The sequence below is a fragment of the Aquarana catesbeiana genome, linkage group LG01, assembly GCF_042186555.1.
Source record: "Aquarana catesbeiana isolate 2022-GZ linkage group LG01, ASM4218655v1, whole genome shotgun sequence".
In the NCBI taxonomy this organism is placed as follows: Eukaryota; Metazoa; Chordata; class Amphibia; order Anura; family Ranidae; genus Aquarana; species Aquarana catesbeiana.
In genome coordinates, this window is record NC_133324.1 from 892,871,260 (window position 1) to 892,897,692 (window position 26,433).

The following is a 26,433-nucleotide window of genomic DNA, read 5'->3' on the forward strand; positions in this document are numbered from 1 at the left end:
GTATGTGTTTTATAAAAAATAAATTACGATTATACCTCATTACAGAGCAGAGCTTGGCGATCATGTGACCTGCCACCTCTCTCCTCCTCTCCTCCTCCCCTCCAGACTGATGTCAGCAGGGGAATCTCGGCCCCACCCGCTGCATCTGTCAGACGGAAAAAGGAGAGAGGTCTTGTGAGCGCTGACCAGCGCTATGTAATGAGGTATAATTGTCATTTTCTTTATAAAACACACACACAGGGGGACATATCCTTAGGAGACAAGGAGGATTATTTAAAGTATGACATGTGGGTTAACAAACACTTTAGATTTGGAGTGTGGAATATGTTTACCATCCCTTTGATGGTAATTGGTGCAATTTGCAGCTTTACAGCTTCTGGCACACATGTCGCAAATCCTCTTTAATGTAGGCTCAATATGTTGTTTATTTGGTGCATGTTTTAAGTGTAGGAACACTAAATTCCTTTTCTCATCAGCAGTATATGGCAGTCTTGTGACTTCTGTCAGTGTCTGGTTAAAGTTTGTAGGAGGAGTTTTCATTCTCCGCTGATTGTCCTATGAGGCTGCAGGACCTCTGACCCTCTGTCTGGACAGTGCTGATTGGCCCTGTACTGATCACATGCACTCTCCCAAGAAAAAAAAAATCTAGCAATACACACCAAACTGAGCATGTGCAGCTTGCCCCCAAGGCTCTGTTCCATCAGGAAATGGATTGTGGACTGTGGAAGAAGGCGAGGATCAGAGAAGAAAGGATCATACAGCCTTTTTACACAATGCAGAGGAATAACCCCTTAGGTTCCAGCATGCTTTACTGTATATACACACTGATTTTAATGTTGTGGGTTTAGTAACACTTTAAATTTAGACTACAATTATGTTTTAAAAATGAATTCCGGATAGTAGCGTTACTTTACTGATTTCCAGCCTTCAGGGGCATCAGCCAGGTATGGTGTATGAACCTGGAATTCTTCATTAACACTGAAAGGCATACAAGCTTGGAGACTGTGTACAAGGGTTTTTATTTATGTCAGATATGACTCTCTCCAAACAAATCCATTGAAATGCAAAATCACCTTGAGGGAGGTAAGATGCAGACATGTTGTGTCGTTGCACGTTTTAGTGCTTCATGGTGGGACGGCTCATTGACAAAAAATGCTCAAGTGCCAATATTTGGCACCGGGCCAAGCATGTTTGGCGGCATGCGGTTTTGCATGAAAAACACGTAACAACATGGGTGACTGCTACCACAATGGCACTTTTGTATGCGTTTCCGGAAATGCTGACAGAAATGCGCTTTTCTGCTATGCTCAGGTGTAAATGCAGCCTAACTCTGTAACATCTCAAACTGCATGCCAGGGTTGGGCAGGAAGGGGTTAAAGGGGTATTTAAAGCTAATTAAAAAAAATTATAATAACAAACATGTTATACTTACCTGCTCTGTGCAGTTGTTTTGAACAGAGCAGCTCCGATCCTCTTTTTTTCGGGTCCCCTGCCAGCGCTCCTGGCCCCTCCCCCTTGCGCAATGCTTCCAGAGAAAGCTGCTTGCCCTGGAGACACTCGTGTGCTTGCTCCCCATATTCTGTCTATAAGACACATACAGCAGCGGCTCGCCCACCCCCCCCCCCCCTCATTAGCTCACTGGCTGTAATTGACAGCAGTGGGAGCCATTGGCCTCCAGCTGCTGTCTCAGCCAATGAGGAGGGAGAGTCCCGGGGCAGCCGAGACTATCGTGAACATTGCTGGATCAGGGGGAGCTCAGGTAAGGATTGGGGGGAGGGGGGCACTGCAAACAGATGATTTTTTACCTTCATGCATGGAATGCATGAAGGTAAAAGAACCACTTTAAAGCGTGATCTATGTACATTGCAAAGATTATAACAACCTTTGTTGCAGATTCCTACCTTTTGTTATTCTGAAGAAATCCCTGTGTGTTTGTCTGTGCCTCTGTATTGAGTGGGTCTAATGGGAGTGGTTTCATAATTATCAGTCAGATGTGGCAGCTGCAGGGCACTAATGAGGAAATCTGCTGGGCCTGCATCACTTTAGACGTGTTCCTATTGGAAATATCTCACCAAAAATTACATTTTTGTTGCAGGGGATGCCTGAAATCTGACTTGTATCTTAGGCAGACTTCTGGGAAAATTGGTGAACCTGATCAACAACAGTCACCGCAGGAGCACATAGAAAACAACTGTTATCTTTGTGCTCCATTCACACCACAACGTTGCTCCATTTTTTTCGACAGTGCATTGGATGGCACTCAGTGTTAATTTCGTCTACAAAAATATTTTTGGCATAATTTTTTCAGCTGCATGTTTTCATTGCCAAAAACTAAATGAAAATAAAATTTGAATGAAGTCAATTGACATAAACTATGGCGGAAATCATTTCCAAAATCGCACGAAAATGTGAGGCAGGGACGTTTGCCCACCTGAACATCTGCTTTCCTCAGAGCTCCGTCTGTCTGTTAACCACTTCAATACCAGGCACTTTCCCCCCTTCCTGCCCGGGCCAATTTTCAGCTTTCAGCGCTGTCACATTTTAAATGACAATTGTGCGGTCATGCAACGCTGTACCCAAAAATTTTTTTGATCATTTTGTTCCCACAAATAGAGCTTTCCTTTGGTGGTATTTGATCACCACTGGGTTTTTTTTTTTTGCTAAACAAATAAAAAGACACAACATTTTGAAAAAAAAAAGTTTTTCTTTGTTTCTGTTATAAAATTTTGTAATAAGTAAGTTTTCCCTTTAACTGATGGGCGCTGATAAGGCTGCACTGACGGGCACTGATAAGGTGACACTGATGGGCACTGATGAGGTGGCACTGATGATGAGGCACTAATATGCAGCACTGATGGGCATTGATAGGCGGCACTGATGGACACTCATAGGCGACACTGGGCACTGAAAGGCCGCACTGATTGGCACTTATAGGTGGCACTTATAGGCAGCACTGATGGGCACTGATAGGCAGCACTGATAGGTGGCACTGATGGGTGGCACTGATAGATGTCTCTGATAGGCAGCACTGATGAGGATGCACTGGCAGGCATTACTGGTGGACACTGATTAGCACCTCTAATGGGCACTGATTGGCACCTCTAATGGGCACTGATTGCGCATGGGTGGGCATACCTGGTGGTCCTGGGTAGGTATCCCAAGTGGGCATCCCTGGTGTGCATCCTCAGGGGGGCTGCACTGATAATCAATCAGCGCAGACACCCCCAGTCAGGAGAGCAGCCGATCAGCTCTCCTCTACTCGCGTCTGTCAGTGCGAGTGGAGGAAAAGCCGATAAATGGCTCTTCCTGTTTACGCTGTGATCAGCTGTCATTGGACACAGCTGATCACATGGTAAAGAGCCTACGTCAGAGGCTCTTTGCCGAGATCAGTGATACAATGTGTCACCGCACCGATTGCGCCCTTATCCTGCTGGACATCATATGACATCCAGTCAGGATAACTTAACCACTTTCCGGCCGTCATTCTGCTATATTGAGGGCGGGAAGTAGTTAAAGCCTCAGCCCCCTGACAAGCTGGATTGGAGAGTAGCAATGCGGTGAGCGGTGGGTGTGGCCAAAATTGCTCTTGCTGACATCATCGCCCTGCCCCCCAGCGATGCCGAACCTGCCCCCAGACAGTTGTCCGCAGCTCCCGGACGGCAACAGATTTGCGTGTGACTATCTTGGTTACTTTGGGAGCCACAGCCCGGTCTAAATAATATGTCAGGGTTTCAGTCCGCCTGAAACCTGTACACCTGATTCATAACCCGGACTGTCCGGGTGAATCCCTGACAGGTGGAAACCCTACTCCCCAGACCAGTTCTCTGCCCTGTGCACTCCCTCACTCCCATTTGCTTGCCCATCACCACTACATGTTATTCGATTTTTACTCCAGGAGTATTAATGAGTTTGAAAATTATAGAGAAATACTTAAATAATTCATTACAATTTAACTAAACCCATTAGATTTGAGTTGACTAAAATGTACTGGAGATTTTATTTAATTTAAACGTACTGGAGATTTTAGTTGACTTAAATGTACTGGAGATTTTAGTGGACTAGAATACTACTAAAACGAAAACAATTCAGATACCTACAATACAACTAAAACTAAATTAGCATTTTAGTCAAAAGACTATAACTAAAACTAAATCAAAATTTTACGTCAAAATTAACACCGATGGCACTGCAGGTCACCGCAATGCAATGTGGAGACTTGAAAAGTGCAATGTTGTACACTTTCAATAAAGTTTTTTTTTTAAAGTAAACAGTGCAATGTGCCCTTCCCACTGCCCTACAAAACAGACACTAGCCCACACCATAAAACAGAACATTGTAGCATGTGGCTAGTGTGGACAGGCCTTAATCTAATTGATTGCCTTGTGCCTTCCGCTAGATTCTTCTCCTAGACTCTTCTAAGCTCTTCTACTAAGAAGGCCCATAGTGTATTGCAGAAAACATGTCATTCAATAGAATTTAGTCCAAGTTCAATTTATTTGTTGCATTGCCAGTCATTCAAAAACATTGCACAGTTGCAGCAGGTAAAAAATAAAGGGTTCACATAGATATTTCATATACAACATACAGGAGTGACTAATGGAGGATGTAAAGCAGACCTGTCATGCAAAATGAAAAGATTTGCCATTAATACTGCAGCCTGAGGGGAAGTAGAATTTCCTTGTATAGTTCCATGAGCGATCTCAGCTGTAAAATTCCCCACCCCTCCCTCATTCATGAAATACCACGGCGAGAGCTATTACACTAAACTTCATATGAGCATTCAAAGCCACCCTTGATATTTCACCAAAGCGCCATAATGGGCTCCTACAAAAAACTGTTTTTTTTTTTTAATTAATAAAAAATATTGTAAAAAATAATCAAAAAATAATAAAAATAAAAGACTACTGACACCGTCCACTGCCCTGCTGACACCAATCTCTGCTCTACTGACACCGTCCTCTGCTCTGCTGATATACATGCATGTGTGTTTGTGCTCAGGGGTGCTCGCCCTAATGCAATAGGCTGCGCACACCAGTGCTGTGAGTGTTATTAATTGCAGCAGAGAAAAATCAGGTCTACTGCCCTACCAGACAGGGCTGTTCTGTGTGTTGAGGCTGTGGCAGTTCTTTGTACTTAGCCTGGGATTCATCTTCACGATACAACTGCTACATATAGTCAATGTAATATAATTAATCCCATTTATTCAGGCATTCTTGTGTTATGCTGTATTGGGGACAGGTATGCTTTAAACATTCCTTGCCATAAAAGCGTGCTCGTGCCTTCATATCAGTTTTCAATGCAAAATTACATAATACACTGCTGTAAACAACATAATAGTACATGGTTAATGTATCCTCTCTATAATAAAAAGTGGTAAAGATAGATATTTGTACTCTCTGTATGTCTTAGATTTTTTTTACAGTGAACAATTAAGGGGTGAATAGTTAAAGACTCGCCCTCACAGAAAATGCATGCAATTCTGATATCATATAAAAACTATAGCAGTACATATATTGCATTCACAAAGCCATGTTACAGTGCTCATCTAATATCTGAAGAAGTAATACTTCCCAAATTGTGTGTTTTAGCGCCTATTTATACTATGAAGCTGCAGGTCAAAAATGACCCCCGTCTTGCAGTGTCTTCCTATTCAGTGTTGTGAATGCCTTTTACCGTTCCTGATGGAAAGCACATCAAACTGTCATGATTTCTGATTGTGCCCTATGGGGACAGCGGAACAACCCTGCAGGACTAAAGAATGCTGCAGTTTTGATGCATGCCTCCCAACATTTTGAGATGGGAATGAGGGACACCTATCAGCAAAAGTATGCAGGCATAGGACACACCCCTTGCCACGCCCCCTTAAAAGAGAGTTGTACAAAAAAAAAAACAAGATTGGTTAAACTTAAAGTTAAAGTGCTTTTTTACCACTACTATTTCTTTATACTGGCTTTTGGAATTTACAAATGCAGCAATTTAGAAATCAGATGAAAGGTTTAGCACTGGAAAACACTTTTTAAAAGATAAAATGTGCATTTTATATACATCTATAAAGATCAGACCAAAATGAGGGACAAATGAGGATGAATGAGGGACAGCGGGACTGTCCTTCGAAATCAGGGACAGTCCCTCGAAATCAGGGACAGTTGGGAGCTATGTTGATGTGCTATAAAATGTATGGGAAAGTACCCAAGTGTGGACTGGCCCTTCATTTTAAAAATTAATATATTCTGTTATGATTGGCTACAAGTGGGAGGGGGGGGGGTCTAGCTGTGTTCTGAAGTTCTGATTGGATGGACTGGCACTGCTGGTGTTATAATGTTATGACTGTCTAAAGCTTGATTTAGCTCTCTGCATATTCTTATTCTTTATGGTCCCCTGCATGGGTGTTCTATTGAAATCATTGGAAGGCCATAAAAAATATGTCAATGCATATCATCATGAGTGGTTCCGCATTTTCAATGTGCGTTGTAATGCAGGTTGTATTAGATATCAATGTAACGCATATGAATGCGTGTTTACATGCTTTATGATGCTTAAATGTGCATCATTAGGCATTGATGTGCATTTTAATACATGCATTGAGGTGCATTTCAATTGATTTCAATTGAAAACACATCAGCCATAATTCCAAAATGCTGGTCTAGCCCTGTGAATGTTTTATTGCTTTGATTTTGGTACAAGATAGTATGTACCTGGGATAGAACTACAGGATGGAATGCCTCTATCAACGCATAAAATAAAGTCTTGAGGATTTTTCTAATGATGTGATTGGCTACAAATTGGTAGAGATCTGTGAATCTTTAAGGCTAGGTTCACGGCATATATGTGACCTGGCTCCATTAAAAGCCGGTCTGATTCACATGTTATGCAAATCGAAATCCTGATTCACATATATGTTAACAGAGCCTTACTATGTAACTGGGTAGAGATTGGTTTAAAGTAGAACTAAAGGCATAACTTTTTTTCATTTTGGATGGAGTAAGGGAGGTTTATAACCCTTGGCAATTTTATTTTTGCCATCTGTGTCCCATTGGGAAGATTTCCCTTCACTTTCTGTCCCATAGCCAAACAGGAAGAAAGAAGAAATCCTTTCAAAGTGAGGGTCACAAGATCTAGTGTTCCAATTGGAAGATTTCCCCTCTCTTATACACACGAGCGGAATGTCCGACAGAAAAAGTCTGACGGGAGCTTTTCATCGTATATTCCGTTTATTCCCCATCTGACTTTTTACGTCGAAAATTCTGACGGACCTAGAAAGAGAACGTGTTCTAAATATTTCCGACGGAACCAATTCCTATCGGGAAAACCGATCGTCTGTATGCTATTCCGACCTACCAAAAAGGACGCATGCTCTGAAGCAAGTACGAGATGGAAGCTATTGGCTACTGGCTATTGAACTTCCGTTTTCTAGTCCCGTTGTACGTGTTGTACGTCACCGTGTTCTGGACGGTCGGAATTTGGTGTGACCGCGTGTATGCAAGACAGCTTGAGCGGAATGCCGTCAAAACTCCGTCGGAAAAACCTTTAGCGTGTACACGGTATTACTGTTACGGAGACAACCCAAAATGTGGGATTTTTTTTTTTTACTTTAATTTTCAATAACAGTAAACAGGACAGATGGAGAGGGTGAATCTCCCTAGCTGGGGCTCAGATGGAAATTAAACACCTAGCAGGTGTTTTAATCCATCTCCACTCTATCCAAAACTAAACTAAGAAAAATTGTTGCCTTTAGTTAAACTTTAAATAAAGGAAACCTGTCGTGACGGATGTTGTACTCCTGATATAGTTCATGGCTGGACTGCCATGTTGACGGTCAGTCATTGGATGAGCTTTAATTTTCTTGTATTTAAACCATTAAGGGTAACACACAGAAAATGTTTCATAACTAATTAAGACATATTTTTTCTTATATTACTATGAGGTTCATTTAAAAGGCAGAGGTATGGCCTTACAGCACATTTTATAAAGCACAGGAGCGTGCCTAACAAATGTTCTTATTAAGATGAATGAAGGGGAATGAACACGTCACATCAGAGAAATAACCTGGCAAGATCCTCACCCAACGGTGACAATGGTACACATGCACTACTTTGATCCCTTCCACTAATATAAACAAGCAATCATGGTACTGGGGGGCAACTTGCCAGTGACAGGATGGCCTTGCAAAGCAAAGAAACCACTCATCTGCTTCTACAACAACACTGGCTGGACAAGCTAGATATCGCACTGGCGCTGCTACTCCACTAGCAAATGAGCAGCGTTTTGGCTAGTGAGTGGGCAATACAGTAAAACCAAGTATGTGTTTATTCAACCTGCTGCTGGTGAGTTGCTCGCTAGTTTGACATGGGCCTAACTCAGATCAGCTAGCAGTTAGATTTTCCATCAAGCCGGAAAATCTTCATGTGTAATAACAATCACCTGGAAATCATTTGTCATTTTTAGACTACACCACTCTTTCCTTGTATGCAACTAATTCCTTCCATTCCACTATTCTCCTTCAGTTCACATTACTCTCCTTCCATCTCCACTATCCTTCTTCCATCCTCGCTATCCCCCTTCCATCCCCACAATCTTCCTTTCATCCCTACTATCTAGCTTCCATTCCCACTAGCCTTCCATTCCTTCCACTCTCCTTAAATCTCCACTACCCTCTTTTCATCCCCACTACCCTCTTTCCATCCCACTACCCTCCTTCCATCCCCAATACCCACCTTTTATTTCCACTATCCTCCTTCAATCCCTATTATCCTTCTTTAATACCTACTATCCTTCTTCAATCCCCACTACTTTGCTTCCCCACTACCCTTCTATCCCCACTATCAGTTCCTTTCCTCCTGACTACCCTCCTTTCATCCAAACTACACTCCTTCCATCCGATACCATCCTTTCTTTTGGCCTGGTTCACACCTATGCATTTTTTAGTGCATTTTCAGTTTTGCAGAAACACACTAGTGTGTAGTTCACATCTGTGCATTTTATGGAAAGGGCCAGGGTTTTTATTCTGGTTTTTGGTTCCATAGACTTTAATGGTTTAAAGATGTGTATTGAAAAATGCAAAATGCACCTGCAATATGCAAACTGCAACCTGCACAAGTGTGAATCAGGCCTTCCTCCCCACTACCCTCCTTTACTTCACACTACCCTCCTTTGCTCCCCACTACCCTCCTCTCATCCCCGCCGTCAGTTCTTTTCATCCTCACTACCCTGCTTCCATCCCCAAAGTCACTTCCTTCCATCCACTCTATCCTCCTTCCATCTTCACTATCCTTCCATCCATATGTGAAGAAAGGCTGGCTGGCCGCACTTCACTAACATTACATTTATTGATGCAGAAAATTCCCAACGACAGTCCACAATGTACAAATGACCCCTCATAGCTTACAGCTAACTTGTTTCACGCCATTCTTGGCGCTTAATCATAGCTCTTTCAATAAAGGTGATTCTATGGAAGTGTGGCCAGCCAGACTTTCTTCACATTGGGATTCCTGTGACGTGAAGGGCCAGCACCCATCTGTGTGCAGTGGCAGTGGGAACAGTGGAGACTCACCTGAAGCAGTGTTTAACTCTATCCTTCCATTCATAATATCCTCCTTCTCAGCCTACTACCCTCTTCCCATCCCCACTATCCTCCTTCCATTCACATTACCCTTCTTATATCCCTACTACCCTCCTTCCATTCCACTAATCTTGTTCCTTCCTCACCAACCTTCTTTCGTTCCCATTACCCTCCTTCCCTCCCCATTAACCTCTTTCCATCCCAACTACACTCCTTCCTTACCAGCTATTCTCCCTCCATCCCCACTACTTTTAGTATACTTTTAGTAAACATCAGTGAACAAATATATTGGTGATCGTGATAACGATTCTTAAAGATTAATCGTGCAGCTCTAGTGCTCGGTATTGGTGAAGAATGCTTACAAGCAAAGAGAGTCTCAGCAAATGCAAACAGTGCAGTTTTTGGACAATACATGTGAGCTGGCAGATGATTTCAGTGCTTAGAAGAAAAGCAAAATGTATAATGAAGCTGAACTCCATCTTTCTGTAAAATTTTATTTTGTAAAACAGTAAAATAAACTTGGACATCAGTAATGACTAATGGAATTGCTTCTGAGATCCCTGAGACAGGCTTTAGAAGTATCCCTTGTGACCGATGTGAGTTGTTCACATTTTACTTGTTGCCATGTCTGGCTGCTTAGCATTACCTGCGGATATGTATAAAATGCTCCTACGGTTAACATTTTCTATGGTTCTAGTTCAAAAAGGAAAATCTGAACAGGCTCTTCTCTCAAGGGATACTTCAAGAGCCTGTACAAGCATAAAGTTGCAAGACAAATAATACTGTTAATGTTTCTTATTATTTCATTGCCTTGTATTTTACCAGAATGAACTTGCCAGAAAGGTGGAGGATAGGCTTTCAATATTCAAAAGGGACGTCACAAAGCTTTAAAAGAATCACTTCACCCAAAACCAATAATTCATTTATTCCTCATGGGGACTCCAGTGGTGAGATTTCTGTGCCGCAAATATTACAAGGAGTCTCATTCAATCTGATGGAATTTATATATATGTTATATTATATAGTACAGGGGACAAAAGGAAAACTAAACCAGAAAAGTTAATGGTAAAAAAAAAAAATCTCCCTTCTGGAGTCCCCTAGAGAAAGAATATGACTGTTGAACTGCACTATCTTCCATTTTTACTTGAAATATCAGTTTTGGGTGTGGTGTACTTTTAATTACAATATTCGTGATTTTCATTCAAATGCAAATCTAATCAAAACTGTGTTTTACCCCACAATAACAAAAGGAATACAATAATAAAAAAAATCCTATGAGTTTTATTAAGAATTTCTCCACGCAAATTCCTCCTCGCACACATGCACAGTTCAGTGTTAGGATGGATTTGTCATGTGTATTTTTTAATTCATGATATAAGCTGCATTTAACACTTACGCTGCCAGAGGGAACTGGCCCACACTGCGGAGCAATGTGTTGCAGAGCCCTGTCCAGCAGCAGAAGGGTTAAGATGGACGTCCTTGAGGCTGTTTGTTCATCTTCAGCTCAGTCCCTCCACAGATATGCAGTCACATAGAGTCCTCCGCTCCACTTTTAGAAGAAGTGTCTCTGTCTAAATTGGTAAAGAGGGGAAAAAAAAACACTTGTGTTATAGAGGATCACATTGTGTTTGAGAAAAGGGTAAAGGAAAGTCAGTGGTAGCCTACAGTCAGATTCCAACTGATGTATTTCTTTTGCAGATCAGGGCAATGCCGGCAATGAGGCAAACCAAGGCAGTCACCTCAGGCAGTACATGGTGGGAGTGGCACAGAGGCCTGAGGATTCATACTGGATACTCCATGCATGTTCAGCCCTGTGTATGTTAAGGCCCTGGACTGCACAGTTACATCGGTTGCTATAGTGCAGGCATGTCATCTAAGATCCCAGTTGCTAGTTGCTAGGATGCTGGTGACCAGGGTGCACAGCGTCATTGGTTGCTATGATGCAAGCTGCCGCCTGCACAATAACAACCAAAGATGATGTTTGGCCCAGCCACCTGCATCCTAGCAACCAAAGACACTATGCAGCCCCTGCTTAGTGTCCTTGGTTGCTGAGATGTAGGTGGTCCCTGTTGCACATCAACCATGCACTTGCACCATAGCAACCAATGATGCTGTGCAGCTTGGCTGCCAGCATCCTAGCAACCATCAACAGGGCCTTAGGGGGCATTCACCCCCAGCATGGCTCTGATGCTGATTACTTACTGTGGGCAACATTTCTTTATTTTTTGTTTTTTGCACCTTTATTTATGATCTTTAAGGCCTTTCATACTATTGCATATTTCCTTATTAACCTCCCTGGTGGTATGATTATTTCAGATTTTTGCGTCTCAAAGCGGTACAATTGTTTTGCATAGAAATTTGGCGTTTTATATTGTAGGCTTGTAATTCTTAGCAATAACACACTTATATCTGTCCACCAAGAGTCTAGTAGATATGTCGGGTATGATGAAGTTTGAAACACAAAATCATAAATTATAATATAATAAATAAATATAAATAATTATAAAAAATAATAATATAATAATAATAAAATAAAATTCCCCACCATTCGCTATCGCTCAATTCTGCAAGTGTTCTAATTTACTATTGCTGTTTTCTAGCTGGTCTAAAACCACTTTTGATGTAAAGGGACACTTTTTGGTTGCCATGGACAATCTCCAGTTTCCAGGCAGAAAGAACAGTATACATCATATAAAACTGCATGCAGGGCATTGGACAAAGCACTGGGGACAAAAGGGATGTGAAATATTTTCATACAGTAATGTAATCTCTAAGATTACAGTGTACTGTATGTGTTATGAATTTTCACTTTTTTTAATTTGCCGCCAGGCTCCGCCCCATGCGTCGCAACGCTTGCAGGGAATGGAGCCCAGCACACAGGACATCAGGGCGGAGGACAGAGCCCGCAGACACAGCGGGCGGACTTCGCAGGATCCTTGGGGACAAGGTAAGTACACTGCACCAGGAACCTGAGATGTAATCCCAAGTGTGGCTCGGGGTTACCGTTAATGGTGCTGAAATTTAACCCCAAGCCACACTCGGGAAAACCACCAGGGAGGCTACAGTTGTCTAGTTGTCCCACTATATCTAAGAAAGCCTCTAATATCTAGGTTATTCTGGTTACCTTAGCTGACTTCATACCAAAGAAATGTCATTACAAACTGACCAGGTCCTTAAAAGGTAATTTTGCCTGCAAGGCTGGGGTTGGCCGTTCATTACACACAAGTCCTATACTACATATATATATTTATACTACAGTTATAACCTGGAATATTCAGTCTTGTCTCAGAGCTGCGTTATGTATGCATCTGATCTGGTCATCTGCACCATGCCATATAAAATAGAGGGGACCCATGTCTGAAACAGCATCTTTAGTCAAGTATTCTTGTTATATTTTCTAATATTATTGTCATCTGTAACAGTCATTACCTTATTTATTGTTATACTTATAAGTATTTCTGTGATCTCTCTTTGCAGTGCACATATTGATTACAACCCCACAAATGTGAACTATCACGTATCCGGTGATAGAATAATCACAGCAAAGTATTTATACACACAGAATATAGCTAAAAAAAAGGCAGCATTAAATGAACTCATTGTAATGTAAATAAATACATAAAGTGAATAAGATCAAATAGTGTAAGCTACAGTATATATCCCAAAAGTGTGTAAATTATCCACTCTAATACATATGCAAAATCCAAAACAACATTATAAACATTTACATAAACAGCCTTCATATAAGTGTCCATAATAAAACTTCCACACATAAGGGAGAAATATGCACTAAAGATACAGATGAAAATGTGTCCACAATCATATAACAGCCAGGTGAAGTGATGGAAATCTTCCCTTACACGTTTCCAAAATTGTGTTCACACCACACCATGTGAGACCCTCCACCTGGGAGAAGAACACTCACCTGAAGGTTTGACCTCCAAGTTTTAGGTAGGTCATAACATGTCACTCAAGCAAATTTCCCAGATCATCAGACAAACCCAGGAATCCAGATGTTAATAGATACATACAGTAGCTCTCCTCTACACAATTTCTTCCTCATCAGCTGTAAATAGCTTAAATAAGGCCAAAAATCCATATAGTGTAATCCAGTATTTATTGCTAGCCTTATTAAAACCACATACTGCAGACAAACTCACATTGTAGTAATGCGTAAGTTGCACTAGACTTAAGCAAGCAATAAAACATGGCAGGTATACCCCTGCATTTGGTGCCCACAATCCCTTCCCTTTTGATTATCAGAGCACCAGTGACCATGATGTAGCATGACTGATGACATTATCCCACCTTACACATTTCATTTCATCATAATGACTTCATCAACAGTATAGAAACCAACAAACGCATTCTCTTTTTCAGCCTTTGTCAACCAGGGTTCCTCTAGAGGTTGCTAGGGGTTACTAGCAATGATTAATTTCTGACTCCCAGATAAGTACCACAGATTGTTTTTGCTACCAATTTTGTTTTATCTACTGTATCTGTAAGGAGGACACTCTATCTACTGATGACTGATGACTCATCATCTACTGATGACTAGGGATGAGCTTCGAGTTCGAACATCGGCTGTTCGCCACTTCGCCGAGCAGCGAACAATTTGGGGTGTTCGTGGCAAATTCGAAAGCTGCGGAACATCCATTAAAAGTCTATGGGAGAAATCAAAAGTGCTAATTTTAATGGCTTATATGCATGGTATTGTCATAAAAAGTGTTTGGGGACCTGGGTCCTGCCCCAGGGGACAATTTAAAAATGGACATTTTTTCGGGAGCAGTGATTTTACGTCAGAGGGGGCAGGGTCACCCGTTACATAATGGGTGACCCCCCCCCCTCTGACGTCACAGGAAAAGCCATAGGGAAGTCCCCGTCAAGTCCCCGTGCGTCAGAGGGGCGGAGTCACTGGGTGGCCCCGCCCTCCGTTATATAAGAAGTGTCAGAAGAAGAGAAGCGTCACACAGCGGAAGTCTCCCATGGATGTGGAGCAGCCCAAGAACGAAGCAGGGAAGAAGACGCAGCGGAGGAAGATGCCAGACGAGAACACCGCAGCAAGAAGCAGAGGTTCGGAGGAAGAACCAGAGGAAGAAGAAGATGGAGGAAGAAACCGAAGGAAGAAGAAAGAAGACCCGAAGAAGATGGAAAGAAGAAGACTTTAAATAAAGGAATTGTCAAAAACTGTCTCTTGTCATTTTTAACATTTCTGACACTTTTTTTGTGAAATGATAGGGGTACTTTTGTACCCCATTACCATTTCACACAGGGGGGGCGGGATCTGGGGGTCTCCTTGTTAAAGGGGGCTTCCAGATTCCGATAAGCCCCCCGCTCGCAGACCCCCACAACCACCGGGCAAGGGTTGTGGGGATGAGGCCCTTGTCCCCATCAACATGGGGACAAGGTGCTTTGGGGGGCTACCCCAAAGCACCCTCCCAATGTTGAGGGAATGTGGCCTGGTATGGTTCAGGAGGGGGGGCGCTCTCTCATCCCCCCCTCTTTTCCTGCGGCCTGCCAGGTTGCGTGCTCGGATAAGGGTCTGGTATGGATTTTAAGGGGGACTCCCACGCCATTTTTTAAAACATTTTGGCACGGGGTTCCCCTTAAAATCCATACCAGACCTGAATGGTCTGGTATGGATTTTGAGGGGGACCCCCACACAATTTTTTTTTTTAATTTTGGTGCGGGTTACCCTTAATATCTATACCAGACCTGAAGGGCCTGGTATGGAATTTCGGGGGACCCCCATGCATTTTTTTTTCTTAATTTTGGTTCGGGGTCCCCCTGTGGGGGAATCCCATGCTGTTTTTATCAATGAACTTTTATGTGTATTGCCGGACCGACAATTCATTATAGCCGCGAGTAGTTTTAAATAACTTTTATTCCATCAGAAATGTCATTTTGCTGTCAGACTGTTCTAAACATGGGAAACATGCGCCACTTTACAGGCATACTATAGACACCCCCCAGGTACGAAATTTAAAGGAATATTACACTTTTATTGTTTCACTTTAAGGGTTATTAAAATCACTGCTCCCGAAAAAACGGACGGTTTTAAAACTTTTTTTGCATTGATACATGTCCCTTGGGGCAGGACCCAGGTCCCCAAACACTTTTTATGACAATAACTTGCATATAAGCCTTTAAAGATAGCACTTTTGATTATTCATGTTCGAGTCCCATAGACTTTAACGGTGTTCACGTGTTAGAGCGAATTTTTTGCCTGTTCACATGTTCTGGTGCGAACCGAACAGGGGGGTGTTCGGCTCATCCCTACTGATGACCAATGTAACAAGCATTCTTCCCACTAACCATCAATGTAAGGGACATTCTTTCCACTGACTACTGATGTAAGGAGCTTTCTTCCCACTGACCACTAGTGTAAGGGACATTCTTTCAACTAACTACCAATGTAAGGGGCTTCTTCTCCCACTGACCACCAGTGTAATGAGGTCCTTCTCTCAATGACTACCAATCTAAGGGCACCCTTCTCCATTGACCATAAAAGTGAGCAATACACTGTGCCAATGTAAGGGGGCATTTTACTGACCACCATTGTAAAAGGACACTTTTCCTCTGATCATCAATGTGTGGGAACACTACAATTTTCACTGTCAGCATTTCTTTTACAATGATTATTATTATTATTGGTTTAATTTAATTTTTACTGAAAATAATTTTGTTGTATAGAGCAGCCCTAGGTGTCAAATGTGTCAAGTATGCCCCATTCCTTATTTTTAAAATGATTTGTATATCTTAATTTTCATGCTAATTCTGTGAGTTGTAGACTAATAATTACCAGGTGTTGGCTGAGACCTGGAAGTTATTTCAAGGATTGCTCTGTGTTAATAAGGTGTTAACACAACCCTTTACAGTCAACTGCGATCAACGTTAATCATCAGATACCTCTAGAGGCTATAATATATTTATATATATATACCAGTAATTCATATATTGACATTGCAAATGAGCATATGTAACTTTAGGACCCTCTAACTGCTGATTATAACAAAAAACTAGCAAACATAGTACATATTATTATTATTAAAAAAATATATACCTCGAGTATACATAATGACATATAGAAAAAAAATTAATAAAACTATAACATTGCATGGCACCATAAATATAAATATATGTTCATGACAGTAGAAAAGTGGCAACAGTAAAGAAAGAGTGGGGATGGAAAGTATTCAGACCCCCTTAAATTTTTCACTCTTTGTTATATTGCAGCCATTTGCTAAAATCATTTAAGTTCATTTTTTTCCTCATTAATGTACACACAGCACCCCATATTGACAGAAAAACACAGATTGGTGACATTTTTGCAGATTTATTAAAAAAGAAAAACTGAAATATCACATGGTCCTAAGTATTCAGACCCTTTGCTGTGACACTCATATATGTAACTCAGGCGCTGTCCATTTCTTCTGATCATCCTTGAGATGGTTCTACACCTTCATTTGAGTCCAGCTGTGTTTGATTATACTGATTGGACTTGATTAGGAAAGCCACACACCTGTCTACATAAGACCTTACAGCTCACAGTGCATGTCAGAGCAAATGAGAATCATGAGGTCAAAGGAACTGCCTGAAGAGCTCAGAGACAGAATTGTGGCAAGTCACAGATCTGGCCAAGGTTACAAAAAAAATTCTGCTGCACTTAAAGCGGGGGTCCACCTATCTATCGTTTTTTTTTTTTTTTAGTTCATTCACAAACTTTTCTTCTCAGCATTACATACTCACATATTGTGTGTAATATGTCCGCCTGTGTCAGATTTCGTCAGAAAGAATAACTTATATTATTCACTGCAGGCGGTTTCCATCTTCATTGTGGGCATTTGAAGCCCACAAGCATTTATTTCCTGGATGCAGTGAATGCTGTGCTCCCAGCATTCACTGCTCGTTCCTGCACATGCTCAGTGACATCCTGGGAAGCCTGAGACTAGCTCCCAGGAGTCTGGGAGAGGCAAGAAACACGCCTACTCCCACGGGAGGAGAACCAGGAAGTGCAAAGAAGAACAGAAAAATAAAAGGTAATTACGGCGATTTAAATTTTTTTAAAAGGCATGTCAGCATCTAGGCAAGGAAGAGAATACATACAGATATTGTTCAAAATTTGGGTGGAACCCCGCTTTAAGGTTCCTAAGAGCATAGAAAACCAGGCACTGCTCATCACCTGTCCAATACAGTCCCAACAGTGAAGCATGGTGGTGGCAGCATCATGCTGTGGGGGTGTTTTTCAGCTACAGGGACAGGACGATCGAGTGGTTGCAATCGAGGGAAAGATGAATGCAGCCAAGTACTGGGATATCCTGGACGAAAACCTTCTCCAGAGTGCTCAGGACCTCAGACTGGGCCGAAGGTTTACCTTCCAACAAGACAATGACCCTAAGCACACAGCTAAAATAATGAAGGAGTGGCTTCACAACAACTCAGTGACTGTTCTTGAATGGCCCAGCCAGAGCCCTGACTTAAACCCAATTGAGCATCTCTGGAGAGACCTAAAAATGGCTGTCCACCAATGTTTACCATCCAACCTGACAGAACTGGAGAGGATCTGCAAGGAGAAATGGCAGAGGATGCCCAAATCCAGGTGTGAAAAACTTATTGCATCTTTCCCAAAAAGACTCATGGCTGTATTAGATCAATAGGGTGCTTCTACTAAATACTGAGCAAAGGGTCTGAATACTTAGGACCATGTGATATTTCAGTTTTTTTTTTTTAATAAATCTGCAAAAATGTCAACAATTCTGTGTTTTTCTGTCAATATGGGGTGCTGTCAGGGCCAGATTAAGAGCAACATGGGCCTGGTGCTAAGGATTTTGGTGGGCCTTTTTATGAAAATAAATAAAATGAAAACGCAAACAATTTTTTGTTGAATTAAATTAAAGAGAGAGAGGGGTGTGAGAGGGGGGGGGGGGGTGATAGTTAGATAGGGGGAAAAGAGAGAGAAAGGCATTGAATGAGAGAGATGGGGACGAGAGAGAGGGGGTGAGAAAAAGGGGACTAGAGAGAGGGTGAAAGAGAGAGAGGGTGAAAGAGAGAGAGGGTGGTAGGAAAGAGGGGGTTGAAGGGGGCGAGAGAGAGAACAGGGTGAAAGAGAGAGAGAGAGAGGGGGGTGAGAGTGAGGGGGGCACAGCATAGTACATTACACGGGGGGGGGGGGGGGTAGCACATTACATTACATGGTTGGCACTACACATTACATGGTGGATACATGGATACAGCACATTTAATGGTGGGCAAAGCACAGCACATTACATGGCGGGCACAGCAAATTACACTGTTGGCACTGCCCAATACAGCACATTACAAGGTAGGCACAGTTCATTATATGGTGGGCACAGCACATGACATGGTTGGTACTGCACAACACAGCACATGCACACGGTGGGCACAACACAGCACATGCACACGGTGGGCACAGGACCTTATATGGTGAGCACAGCACATGACATGGCGGGCACAGCTGAGCACATTACATGGTGGGCAGTGCACATTACAAGTGGGCACTGCACAGCACATTATATGGTGGGCACAGCATATTATATGGTGGGTACTGCACATGGCATGGTGGGCACTGCACAGCACATGATACGGTGGGCACTGCATGACACAGCACAGCACATTACATTGTGAGCACAGCACATTAAGGCCTCATGCACACGGACGTTTTTACAGCTGCTTTTTTGAGCTTTTTTTCAGCTTAAAAAGGCCCGTCTATGTTAGTCTATGGCTTCATGTCCACCTAGGCCTTTTTGAGCTGCAAATGGCATAGGTGTTTTTAAGCTGTAAAAAAAACCCAGGACCAGTGGGTTCTGAGAGACGTTTTTCAGCTGTAAAAACGCTCTAACGCTGATAAACGCTCAAAAACGCTCAAAAACGTCATTCACCAACGTTTTTTGACATTTTTGGTCCATTGAAAAAAAAAAACGCTAAAAAACGCTCAGAAACGCTAACACGGAAAAACGCTCAAAAACACTCAAGAACGCTAACGCGGAAAAACGCTCAAAAACGCTCAAAAACGCTATTGCAAAAACCTTGAAAAAAGCTGAAAAAAGTAAAAAAAAAATCACTGCAAAGATACTGGCGTTTTCATAACGTTATTTTAACAGCCTGTGTGCATGAGGCCTAATTGGTGGACACTGCACATGACATGGTGAGCCCTGCATAGCGCTTTCCATTGTGGGTACTGCACGGCACATGCCATGGTGGACAATGTACAGCACATTACATGGTAAGCACTGCATGGCGCAGCACATGACATGGTGGGTACAACACAGCACAACAGGGTGGGCACTGCACAGTAATTTACATGGTGGGCACTGCACATGACACGGTTGGCACTGCATGGCACAGCACATTACATGGTGGGTACAGCGCATTACATGGAGGGCACTGCATGGCACAGCACATGACGTGGTGGGCAAAGCGCATTACATGGTGGGCACTGAATGGCACAACACATTACATGGTGGGCACTGCATGGCATAGCACATTTCATGGTGGGCAATGCAACTGCACATTACATGTTAGGAACTGCACATGACATGGTGGGCACTGCTGAACAGCCCAGCACATTGCACAGTGGGCACAACACACTACATGCTGGGCACAACACATGGCAGGGTGGGCACATGACATGGTGGGAACTGCACATGACATGGTGGGCACTGCATGGCACATCACATTACATGGTGGGCACTGTACATTACTTGGTGGGATCACTGCATGGCACAGCACATTACATGGTGGGCACTGCACATGACATGGTGGGCACTGCAATGTACAGCACATGACATGGTGGGCACTGCAATGTACAGCACATGACATGGGGGGCACTGCACTGCACAGCACATGACATAGTGGGCACAGCACATTACATGGGCACTGCAATGCACATGACATGGTGGGCACAGCACATTACATGGGGCCACTGCAATGCACATGACATGACATAGTGGGCACAGCACATTACATGGGGGCACTGCAATGCACATGACATGGTGGGCACAGCACATTACATGGTGGGCACTGCAATGCACATGATATACTGGGCACAGCACATTACATGGGGGGCACTGCAATGCACATGACATGACATGGTGGGCACAGCACATTACATGGGGGGCACTGCAATGCACATGACATGACATGGTGGGCACAGCACATTACATGGGGGCACTGCAATGCACATGACATAGTGGGCACAGCACATTACATGGGGGCACTGCAATGCACATGACATGACATAGTGGGCACAGCACATGGGGGGCACTGCAATGCACATGACATAGTGGGCACAGCACATTACATGGGGGGCACTGCAATGCACATGACATGGTGGGCACAGCACATTACATGGGGGGCACTGCAATGCACATGACATGGTGGGCACAGCACATTACATGGGGGGCACTGCAATGCACATGACATGACATGGTGGGCACAGCACATTACATGGGGGGCACTGCAATGCACATGACATGACATGGTGGGCACAGCACATTACATGGGGGCACTGCAATGCACACGACATGGTGGGCACAGCACATTACATGGGGGGCACTGCAATGCACATGACATGACATGGTGGGCACAGCACATTACATGGGGGGCACTGCAATGCACATGACATGACATGGTGGGCACAGCACATTACATGGGGGGCACTGCAATGCACATGACATGACATGGTGGGCACAGCACATTACATGGGGGCACTGCAATGCACATGACATAGTGGGCACAGCACATTACATGGGGGCACTGCAATGCACATGACATGACATAGTGGGCACAGCACATGGGGGGCACTGCAATGCACATGACATAGTGGGCACAGCACATTACATGGGGGGCACTGCAATGCACATGACATGGTGGGCACAGCACATTACATGGGGGGCACTGCAATGCACATGACATGGTGGGCACAGCACATTACATGGGGGGCACTGCAATGCACATGACATGACATGGTGGGCACAGCACATTACATGGGGGGCACTGCAATGCACATGACATGACATGGTGGGCACAGCACATTACATGGGGGCACTGCAATGCACACGACATGGTGGGCACAGCACATTACATGGGGGCACTGCAATGCACACGACATGGTGGGCACAGCACATTACATGGGGGGCACTGCAATGCACATGACACGACATGGTGGGCACAGCACATTACATGGGGGGCACTGCAATGCACATGACATGACATGGTGGGCACAGCACATTACATGGGGGCACTGCAATGCACATGACATGGTGGACACAGCACATTACATGGGGGGCACTGCAATGCACATGACATGACATGGTGGGCACAGCACATTACATGGGGGGCACTGCAATGCACATGACATGACATGGTGGGCACAGCACATTACATGGGGGCACTGCAATGCACACGACATGGTGGGCACAGCACATTACATGGGGGCACTGCAATGCACACGACATGGTGGGCACAGCACATTACATGGGGGGCACTGCAATGCACATGACACGACATGGTGGGCACAGCACATTACATGGGGGGCACTGCAATGCACATGACATGACATGGTGGGCACAGCACATTACATGGGGGGCACTGCAATGCACATGACACGACATGGTGGGCACAGCACATTACATGGGGGGCACTGCAATGCACATGACATGACATGGTGGGCACAGCACATTACATGGGGGCACTGCAATGCACATGACATGGTGGACACAGCACATTACATGGGGGGCACTGCAATGCACATGACATGACATGGTGGGCACAGCACATTACATGGGGGGCACTGCAATGCACATGACATGACATGGTGGGCACAGCACATTACATGGGGGCACTGCAATGCACACGACATGGTGGGCACAGCACATTACATGGGGGCACTGCAATGCACACGACATGGTGGGCACAGCACATTACATGGGGGGCACTGCAATGCACATGACACGACATGGTGGGCACAGCACATTACATGGGGGGCACTGCAATGCACATGACATGACATGGTGGGCACAGCACATTACATGGGGGGCACTGCAATGCACATGACATGACATGGTGGGCACAGCACATTACATGGGGGGCACTGCAATGCACATGACATGACATGGTGGGCACAGCACATTACATGGGGGGCACTGCAATGCACATGACATGACATGGTGGGCACAGCACATTACATGGGGGGCACTGCAATGCACATGACATGACATGGTGGGCACAGCACATTACATGGGGGGCACTGCAATGCACATGACATGACATGGTGGGCACAGCACATTACATGGGGGGCACTGCAATGCACATGACATGACATGGTGGGCACAGCACATTACATGGGGGGCACTGCAAGGCACATGACATGGTGGGCACAGCACATTACATGGGGGCACTGCAATGCACATGACATGACATGGTGGGCACATTACATGGGGGGAAGCAGCAGTTTTTCCCCTAGCACAATAAAACATCTCCCTAACAAATGTACTGACCTTATCTCAACAACAGCATGTAAGATGTCCTTCCTCCCGGGCTCCTGCTGGTTAGAACATCAGCGCCCCTCCCCCAGACAGCTCCCAGACACTGAGGAGGATCTGTGTGAGTGAACAGATCCTGTGATAGGAGTCAGGAGGCATCCACAGAGACAGGACTCGGCTGCACTGACTTGTCTCCTCCATGTGTGCACAGAGGGCTCCTCTTCCTTCAGGAAGGCACACAGATATTCACTGCCATGGGCCTATATTGAGGGAGGGGCCTGGAGCTGCAGCTCCACCAGCCCCTATGTTAATCCGGCCCTGGGTGCTGTGTGTACATTAATGAGGAAAAAAATGAACTTAAATGATTTTAGCAAATGGCTGCAATATAACAAAGAGTGAAAAATTTAAGGGGGTCTGAATACTTTCCATCCCCACTGTATACTGCATATATAAAATTTAAATTACAATAAAACTATTTATTAAAAATGACAAGGAAAGCTGTTATTATCAACCCTCATATCAAGACGTTTGAGACTAAGAGTATCCAATTAATGAATCCAAATAGTCTCATTTTTGGATAGCTCTCTCTAAGATTTGCACCCCTACAATTGTAAAACACCCTATCAATGCCACAGGACTTTGGGCCACTAGGGTCCCTTCTGAAATGTAAACTATGCATCTTAAGACCTTTTCTAATATTATTAAGATGTTCCCCTAAACGGACCCTCAATCACCTAGTGGTACAACCCATATTGGTAGCCACAAGGGCATCCCAGCAAATAAGAAATATGGGTTGTATCATGCAAAGTAAAATGCACAATTTGATATTCCCACCCATTACTAATAGATGTAAAAGAATATTGCCTTCTGCCCGGAAAATAATAATTTTTACACATATTACACCTTCCTAAAGAAAAAAAAACAACCTTATTTATAAAAGTAGACAGTAATGGGGTCTATATTATTAGGCATTAGGCTCTAAATTATTAGCCTTCCCAAAAATACATTTAGGGTGTTCTGGTAGAATCTACCTTAAAAACTTGTCCTTTAGATGGCCCAATATTTCTTCATATAGCCTTCTTTTGCTTTATAATGTAAATTAAATCCAAGGCTTTGTTGATTTTTTGATCTCTTAAAACATCTGACTCTTTGTAAAATTCAGGGCGTAGTGCAACTTCATTCTTATAAATTAGACCCTCTGAGCATTTTTTTATTCAATTTAGGTAGTGATCACTGAGTGTAGAAAAAAAGCTGTTATGATCAGTAACCTTGAACTATTTAAGAGTACAAAGTTTTCCACCCACTATATAGATGCATTTGATAAGCATTTGATAAGATGCATTTGAAATATATGACAATACAATTCCTTTGGTATTGTTTCTGACATGTGATAAAATGTATTTAGACTATCCTGAATTTCCATATGAAGAACACATCTATATAGCAATGCCAACATGTAAAGTTTTCAGGACCATTTTTCTCACGTTCCTGAGGAAGTCATAGCGATGAAACATGTTGAGTGGGACTAACCTACGTCATCATGCATGCTACACGCTGGCTCCTGGTGTTCTGCTGATCTGACGGGAAGGAGGGAATGTGAGCATGCAGCCATGTTTATTGCTTGCTGAAGTATAGTGTAACTTATGCACCACTAAAATGTATCTATAGTTTGTGGGTTTGATAGTCTTTTAAGAAATACGGGTCTACACTATGTAGAGTTTCTGCTTTATTTGAGCAACTTACTTCTAATGAGAAAATACGTTTGTAAAGAAGAGCTATTCATCTATTAACATCTGGGAATCCTGTGTTTGTTTGATAATCTGGGAATTTAGCTTGAGTGACATGTTATGACCTATCTATAACTTGGAGGTCATAACCTCTGGTGGGCACTATTCTCACAGGTGGAGGGTCTCACATGACGTGGAATGGACACAATTTTATAAACATCTAAGGAAGGATATTTCCTTCACTTTACATGACTGTATGACTGTGGACACATTTTTAATGTCTTAATTGCATACAGTATTTGTCATTGTATATGTGAAAGTTTCATTTATGTACACCTATGAAGTATATATTTATGAATCATTTCTAATGTTGTTTTGGATTTTGCATATATAGTTGATAATATCTGCAATTAAAGTAGTTCCAAAGTGGTTCTAAAGTCTAAATGTTTTTCACCTCAATTCATTCTGTGCATCAAAATTTTAAAAAGTGCCTGACTAACTGTCCTACTCCCCTCTGTCCCTAAACTTACCTGGTTCTATGTCACCACTCCAGTGCAGTCTGCGGCTCCAGTTCCCCTCACTTCCTGCTTTCACAGGAGAAGCTGAGGGCACTGGAGCCATAGGCTTTTTATGCTGTCAGTCAAGCTCCTGTAAGGAGGGAGCTGGGCTCTGTGTCTATCTATAGACGCACACAGCCTGGCTCGGAACCCAACGGAAGAATGGGAGAACACACGTATGGGTGACTCCTTAGCACCCGACTTGCTACATGAGGCACACAAAGGAGGGAGGAGCGAACAGTGCCAGCAGTGCTTGCCAGAGGAGGAGGTAGTTGACTTTTCTGTGCAATATAATTGCACAAGACAGGTAAATATAACCTCTTTTTTATATAAAAAAAATCCTCTATAGTGTTATGGTGTGTTTCAAATGAGGAGACTATAGCTCCTTCAGTAGTGGTGCAGGCATTATTAGAGTTGGGGTGAAGCCAGTCATGAAAATTAACCAGCTGGGATGCCAGATGGTAAAGGTAGAAGTTGGGAAAGGCCAAGCAAGCCAGGTGGGAATGAAGGTGTAGTTTTTCTAGTGCAGCTCTAGGGGGTCATCCGTTCCAGAGGAACGCAATACTAATAGAGTCAATACTTTTAAAAATGGATATCATACGGAAAAACACATGTATACGAGTGATATATGTTGCTGCCACCCCAAACGGGTTATAATATAGAAGAGTCTCCCCCAGCGGGGTTTTTTCGCAGCAAAATTTTAAAATTGAATGTTCACATTCACCTTGACCGGAGCTCATATTGTTTACAATTTAAAACAAAAAACTTTTAAACCAATTTATCTTTCTAAGTTTGCTGCGAAAAAACCCCATTGGGGGAGACTCTTCTATATTTTAAAAAATGGATTTGGGAATTTTACAAGGGGAATTAGCCATGACATATAATAGATTAGGCAAGTAAATCATCTTAAGGATATTGGCTCTTCCCATGAGATCCAGGGTCAAATATTTCCACTGTTTGGTTTGTATTTGTAGTTGGAGCAATAAGGGCATAGGTTATTGGTTACGTATAGGGATAATGGCAACTGAATTGTGATTCCTAAGTACTGCTCTATGATCTCTAGCAGAGCATTCACATGGTCACACATT

The 26,433-nt window shown here is 43.2% G+C and overlaps 1 protein-coding gene across 1 annotated transcript in view; it reads right to left on the minus strand.

The window, feature by feature from the left end:
* Nucleotides 1–4,475: 4,475 nt before the first annotated feature.
* The window catches only part of LOC141118493 (NELL2-interacting cell ontogeny regulator 1-like), a 49,231-nt gene continuing 27,273 nt past the window's right edge, over nucleotides 4,476–26,433 (minus strand). The window contains exon 4 of the mRNA XM_073610918.1: nucleotides 4,476–11,130. Coding sequence (XP_073467019.1) covers nucleotides 11,059–11,130 — 72 coding nt within the window. The 3' untranslated portion in view covers nucleotides 4,476–11,058. The remainder of the gene's footprint in view (nucleotides 11,131–26,433) is intronic.